Here is a 7,478-nt window from a genome sequence, read left to right as displayed (position 1 = left end):
CAAATCTATTACACTTTGATAGCTGTGTAGGATGCTAATCATGATCATTACGTTAATCTTGTGCATTAAATTATTTAATTTGATTCGTTTATATCGTTCTTATATGTTTTAATGAATAAAGAAGAGATGAACAAACATAAAATTTGATTTTCTCCATCGGATGTGTTCTATAAATAATATAAATTTAATCATAACCTTATAATACTTACCCAGTATTACTCAAGTTAAAACTATTTGAATTTATCATTCATATAATACACTCAAATGAATATTATTAAATATCATTGTGTAATCTAATAATATTAAAACTTTTGAATTATTTCATAATAGTTTGAATATATTCATTACAAAGTTTAGACCGTTACTTACTTGGTGATGCGTTATGTGATTCAAATGAATTAATTGATTTTTCATTCGTATTTAATGATTAAGATTATCAACAAGATAGTCGTGTCTTGTATAATGTTATTATTATTACTCTTTTGATGAATTGCACTTCTAGCATCAATAATCTTATGCATATAATGATTACTAATATTTTTTTATCGACGAATTTCAAAACTACAGGGTGAGCCAACTTCGACTGACTGATGTAAAATACATATAACTTTTGTAATTGTATTTTATTTTTAGAATTTATTTTTTTAGGTAAAAGTATAGTTTATTAGAATTTTTTTGATATAAGTGTGGAAAATAATATCATTTAAATGATTTCTTGTTGACACGTAATGACTCTGGCTAATAATCTACAACAAAAATATATTTAATAAAATTAAAAACTTAAATGTTATAAACATTTTAAAACAGTCAGTCCAAGTTGGTCCATCCTGTATATATAAAAATTAATTTGTTTTCCTGGTAAATTTCTGTGTTCATGGAATCCGAAACATATCATTATTTTACCAATGAAAAATAAATGCAAATTACAAACTTCATATGAAGTGCAAAGTCTAAGTGACAAAATGGAAAAATATACCTCAATATTGCCGGTCTGTGATTAAGTTTATAACCAAATATTTAAATCATGGAAACCTAATGTTTGTAGTTTAAGATATTTTTTACAAAAATAATATTTACTTTTGGTTATTATTAAGATATTGATATTATTATTTTTTATTTAAATTATTAGAAATGATATTTTGCTATAATTTTAATTCTATCATTAATTTTATTATTATTTTCGTTTAAAGAAAAACATGCAAGAATGAATAAAAATACTAATAATTTGAAAATATTTCAATAAAAAGAGAATTCAATTGAGAAAACTCAAACTTTCCAAAATTCTTTTGAAAATCTATTTATATCAATTGTACATTGAACTATTTTATGTTAGGAATATAATTAAAATATGTATCAAGAATAAATGTGTAAATGCTTATTTTTAATTCTAAATTAAAACAAAAACGTTTTTACAAAATGTTCCGACGGCAATTATAATTAAAACATTAAGGTAGCGCATACAAAAATATTCGTTATGTAACATTTTCATGATAATTGATCAAAAAACAACATTACCAAGTCTAAAGTGGCTCCAGGTTTTGATGACTTTGTACACGTTACGACCTGGACTAATGGTCGGAGTGGTTTGGTTGTGCGAGACAATCCGATAATTTGGTGAGAGTTTGCCTTGTTTAACGCCCTCGGCCAGCAATTCCTTCGTTGCCGAAATCATGTCGTCCGTCAGTTCGTCATAGATGTAATTGCCTATAAAACTGATGGCAATGCACAGGTTCCTATGGAAATTGATGAAATCCCAGTCCCGACCGACGTAGATGTTACCGTCACCGCCGATGAGGAAATTGTAACCAATGTCCGGAGAATTGGATGTCACGTGACTGGCCTGCGAATCTTTCATGATTATTGAGCAGCTGGAGATGTCCCTGCAGAATCGTCCGGCCGTGTGTGAGATCAGTACGTATTCGGTTGGATGTATCAGTGGCCTGAGTGGTTTTACAGGAGGCCTTCCTCCCCAAACATTCTTTCTTATAACTCTATGCGAACCTAATTTGTCGGGTCCATTATCACTTGTTGAATTCACAACATCGACAGTATCTTCTTGCAGCTGCGTCTTTGGCACTGAATATATCACAATGACTACAATTAAAATCAGCGAAACGACCAAAGCCAATGTCAGAATTAGGGACTTCTTTTGTATTGGACTTTTTTGCACGTTCACTTGCGCTGAAACAGACAGAAACAGACAAAACAAAATCAATCTTAGATTTACGCAGATTATTTGAAGAAGCACTGCTAAAATCTCACCTCGCTTCTCAGAGATGTAGTTATATCCCCTGTGTCTGGAATTTCGCCTAATTAGCTTCATGTTTTTCTCACTCGTAAAAATAAAAAACACGCGAAACAAAACAAAAGTAAACGACAACAAAGACGGTGGAGAAAAATGAGCAATCAACTGACATCGAGAAACTAAACACTATGAGATTTCCAATTACTTGTCTGCAATACGTTAAAGTCTGGTGTATAAGAAAATGGATTCGCCCGATAATAAACAAAAATCTAAAAATGTACGGGCCACGTGGTTTTTTAGTGATTTGAGTCATCAATATTTCATTTTTATTAATAAACCAAGAAAAGAAAATAGCAAAACATCCGAAGTGTATACCTTCAGGAGGGGGATCAGTGTAAACATTGATTTGACTTCTAGGATACTCACTCTTCGTCTCGAACGGAATTTCTGGATATCTTGTATTCTGCATTATTGTGACTGGTCCATGGAACTGGGTCACCGGCCCGATCACTACGTCGCTGGAATCCGCGATGTTGATTGATGAGGGCATCTCGCATAATGTATTCGCTATACCACCTTCATCCTCGTCCTCCGAGAACTCCGCCAACGTACCATTTGGAAGATTTAATATTTGCGTCGACGACGGGGAGCTCCTCGAAAATGGTACTACTGCGAACGAAAGTCTGTTCGCTATGTCCGGATTATTTTTAACTAGAGATGCGTCAGACATATCTACAATTAAGAGAAACAAGAAAAACTTAGTCGGATATCGATTTTCCGTTTACATACATCTAGAAAAATTCAATAACATTTACACCAGTTTATTTTCCCATTCTTCAACATCTGTTTTCCGTTAGGTAACATAAACATATTGTTTCTACGCGTTGAAATAATCTCAAAACAAGAGCAACATTTGCATATTATTTGAAAATATAACAAAACAATAACACTTAAATAACAGTAGTTATTTCGTTATAGTAAATGAATTCACTTAAAATGTGTAGTTTATTTTCACAACAACATGAAGATATTCGATTCCAAAAGGACACAAAATATGCTGCAAATAACTCTTTAATATAAAAAATAATATTTACTACTTAAAATAACATTCAATATATGTGAAATATTATTTATGGAATTATAATAGTAAGGTTTTTCTATTCAAACGATTTTTAACGAATATACAATTGGAACATCATTAGGTTTCCTCAAATAAGGAGGCTTTTGTCTTCCGTAATCCCTATGTCCAAGTGACACAATTTTGCCAGCCTCAGCTTTTGTATTTTAAAATTGGCTAGGTTCTATAAGACAATTCGAGCCGCGGTTCCATCGACTCTAATAACAAGAAGAGTGGAGGAACCTCGGATACTAACATTTAGTTTTAATACTAGAATTTGCACCAAGAACAAAGAAGATATACTTTTTTTCCTGCTTGGTTGTATGTGAAGTTGAAGTGGTAAATACTAATATCACCATATTTAATGATGTTGCCGTTTTAATTTGGTTGCCGTATCACAACAATACAAATAATTTCTAATGAAATGATTACATCTCTCAAGCATTTAAGCATCAAATTTTAAGTTGCGGTAAAAAAATGAAAATAAACATAACTAACCCTAATTTAGTTAACAATAATAACCCAGAGCACTCATAGTTAAAGATAAAAGAAAGTAATAGATATATTAGTTTAATCTTATTTTTTTTGTTATTTGACTCGAAAGTAGAATAACATTTTGGTAAATGTAAAATAGTATAATTTTATGTTCAATATAAAAGCTTAAAAATATTTGATTTATTAATAAATTAATAATAATAAAAATTATTTATTGCGAGTATACTATAGAATGTATTTTTTTATTATTAAATTATTTGATGTTAATATTTACATTAAGGCCGAAAGACTTACTGTCTAATCTCCCGTTGTAACAGTTAATTATTTTTGTTTATTATAATATTATAAATATTTGTTTTCTTTGTTGAACAAAACAAGGTCATCTATATGATTTTTATATCTCAATTGGAATATTGAAAATTGCAAGTTTGGACGAATTTAAGCTACAGAGTAATTATAATAATAGTAAGAATTACTCTATTATTTTTTTCAAATCACATCTACATATTTAAAAATAACAGATACAACTTTGTGATTGTTCGCTTTCTTAAGTTGTATAAATTGGTCCCTTTTTTCTATATTTCCCATGACGTAATTACAAATTTTACAACAAAAAAGTGCCAAATAGAGTGCCATATTACCAAATTGTGTCTATGTTTAAAAAAAAAACCCTACCGCCACTTAACCTAGACCTAGCGCAACTTCACCTAACCTAACGTCTCTCCGGACCAAGAGCACTAGAGTAGCTAAGAAAGCCTAAAGTAGACATTTTAAAGTTTTAAAGATCACAGTAACACAGATCACAGTAAAACAGGTGTCAGAAATAGTCATCGCCGTTCCCAAAAGTAATCAAAATCTCAATCACTCAAATCTCTGAATTGCTTGTTTGACATAATCTGCAAAAAAAGGGTAGAGAATGTATTAATCCTACGACACTGGTTCCCAAACTGTGTACTGCAGGGTCGCCGCGAAAAGTATAAATTCTGATATATTAACTTAAAGTTTGCCCTAAGATAGACCAATGTTTTGACTTGGGGCACCGCGGAAAAAAATCTGATATGTTAAGGACGACGCAAACTGAAAAAGGCATCGTATTTTACATTAGTTTATATGGGGAAAATTGTTTCACTATACGAGTATTTCATTATACGAGCAAAAATCCGGAAATTCTTGAACGATTTATTAAGCGAGGTTCCACATTCTGAAATTTTCACGGACTATAGATAATCCGAAATAATCGAAGCCGTACTATGAAAAGTATTGTTTATAATAATTTATTTAATTTTTTTTTCTCGCAATTTTTAACCTGGTCCTTCCACCTTCCAATTATACAAACTTTTAATTACCACAAATTATTAAATACATAAATATTTATTAATAACATTAGCAAATAAAGACGATAGTTAGTGCTATTGGTTTTAGATACGCGAAGGTCATAAAACAAGGTATTGGTACAAAAAAGGCATGCGTCTTTTTACAAACAATTCATGGCCTATAGTCTATAACAACGAACACAGAACAAGTAAACATTAATGGAAATTTGTCTACATTAGTGAAAAATACAATAATTTTAAATTGTGTTTTCATTTGTAAACTTATAATCGAATAACGATGTATTAAATTAAATTTATCCATTATTGAATACTTTATATTATTGATAAATATAACTTTTATATAATTATTTACACTAATATTAAATTTGTATTCTATTGTATTTATAATGTTTTATAAATAATTAGTTTCAAACATTGTGTTCATAATACAATAATAACGTTAAAACCATACATATAGGTTGATCCGTTTGTAAAAATAATATCAACAATTTTTATGGTAAATCAATGTTATTTAAATCATTGCGTAAAGTCCTGTTTAGGAATAATACTGCATGAAATTTGGATAAATAAATAAAAATACCACCCCTGATTATTTAATAGGTGACACTAGTAAAGCAAGATAAAGCACTTCATTTTAATAGATCAGGTGACAGTGATCATATTTTAAGTAGATAAGTCGATGTCAATCACTTTTGAGAAGAACAAACCATTTAACCATTGAGGCAATGTTGCACCAACATCCCAAGCCAAGACATTTGCCTAGTGGTTATATATTATTAATGAAACTTTATTAGCTCACTTTATTCAAGTTTCTAGATATTTATATTATTTAATTTAATCATTCAACATTCAACAATATTTAATTCATACGACGTAGATTATATTTTCATGAACAGTGTACGACGTATACAATTAGGTTTGATGGTTTTTTAAAATCCTGTTATTTTATTTAAATTATCTAATTTGAAAACCATGATTTGTTTTTAGAACAAAACTTTGTTCAAATCTTAAAATGTATATTGTACTCTTCTCCCTTCGCCATCAGTTATATAACTGGTGTCTACGATCCATGGTTACTCCGATTGATGTTTAGGGCTACTATAATTATTTTCTTGATAAACTTATTTGACACAACACCGGAAAACCGGTTTCGTAGAATAGTTAAAATTTAAAAACCGGTTTTTGTACAATGCCTAATAGTATTTAAGAAAATAGTTATATAATCTCTATCATCGTAATTTATAATTTAAAATTGAATATTACCATATTAATGTCGGAGTATAGACACATACATCTATTTATAACATCTCTGGCAAATCCCATTTCTGATGTCGGAGATTCAAGTATCAAATCGAGCGTTGTGTTGTACACAATACCCTCAATAATATCCAACTAATATGAATAACATTAGTTTACAGTGAATATCAAGTACTCTCTTTTATATGAAACACTTAAGAATTGTTAAGATCGAATCGAAAACATGCATTGCTTTATATACTTTTCTAAATTTAATTATAATTTAAAATTTTCGACAATAAATTATACGTTTCTTTCTTTTGCTCAACTTATCTACACGACTCGAGCGATAAATTATTTACGCCAGATTTAGCAGCATTACTCATTTCTTTCATATATTTTGATGTTTTGCTTTAATCACACGGCCACATAAGCTATCTACATAGATATGAGTGTTCTCCTTTTCAATCTTTCCGTAGTAGTCAAAAAGCAGTCGTACTTTAACTGTTAATTCCTTTTTATTTTTTTATTAAATACTTACTGACTGTTAAGGTTATTGTTATTAGTATAAAAATAATAACTGATGAATAGAAACAAGTCACATTTTAAGCACACAATTTTCATGTGTTTTCAAAACCGCACACGTAATAACGTACACAATCAATTAAATTCATCGCACTGTAATTGTTTATACAAGTATTCTTTACTGCAGTTGTAGTTAGCGTAACAGAGTCATACTTCAATACTTAGTAATGCTCATTGTATGTGCGGATACTGACTGCAAGCGATATAAATTTCACAACAAAATATTTACTCAATACCAGATCTTAGTATAGTGGGGCAATTCAATGCTAATTATTATATTCTCTTATAACACAAATATCATTAATAGAAATGTCTATTTATCCGTATACATTTTTGATATTTATGTCATGTGTACTTTGAAGTGTTACGGTTTTATTTTATCAAATAAATATTTTAAACTATAATCGCCGGTCTACATAGGCAACTCTATTTGCGAAAACTATTGAAATCCTGTTTGCCTTCAATG

General features: G+C 29.7%; 1 protein-coding gene across 2 annotated transcripts; it reads right to left on the bottom strand.

The window, feature by feature from the left end:
* Positions 1-1,426: 1,426 nt before the first annotated feature.
* Positions 1,427-7,200, bottom strand: LOC108562700 (peptidoglycan-recognition protein SC1a/b-like). 2 transcript variants are annotated; one of them, XM_017921105.1, is made up of 3 exons: positions 6,969-7,200; positions 2,672-2,977; positions 1,427-2,181 (listed from the first exon to the last, which is right to left on the bottom strand). In XM_017921105.1, the coding sequence occupies exons 2-3, from the start codon at positions 2,973-2,975 to the stop codon at positions 1,499-1,501; spliced, it is 987 nt and encodes a 328-aa protein (XP_017776594.1). In that variant the 5' UTR covers positions 2,976-2,977; positions 6,969-7,200; the 3' UTR covers positions 1,427-1,498. The 2 variants fall into 2 exon arrangements, with proteins under 2 accessions (XP_017776594.1, XP_017776595.1); XM_017921106.1 differs by lacking the exon at positions 6,969-7,200 and adding an exon at positions 2,263-2,297 and having other exon boundaries at positions 2,672-2,892.
* Between the last annotated feature and the right edge of the window lie 278 nt (positions 7,201-7,478).

This window comes from Nicrophorus vespilloides, unplaced genomic scaffold (assembly GCF_001412225.1).
Source record: "Nicrophorus vespilloides isolate i.1.1-1 unplaced genomic scaffold, Nicve_v1.0, whole genome shotgun sequence".
Taxonomy (NCBI): Eukaryota; Metazoa; Arthropoda; class Insecta; order Coleoptera; family Silphidae; genus Nicrophorus; species Nicrophorus vespilloides.
The sequence above is the reverse complement of the archived record's forward strand: the minus strand, read 5'-3'. Positions and strand labels throughout refer to the sequence as shown.

Excerpts from the sequence above, each read along its gene's own strand:
- LOC108562700 (XM_017921105.1), bottom strand. The coding sequence starts at position 2,975 with ATGTCTGACGCATCTCTAGTTAAAAATAATCCGGACATAGCGAACAGA. Across the intron at positions 2,182-2,671 it reads AATTCCGTTCGAGACGAAGA|CGCAAGTGAACGTGCAAAAA; the intron begins GTGAGTATCCTA and ends TGTCTGTTTCAG.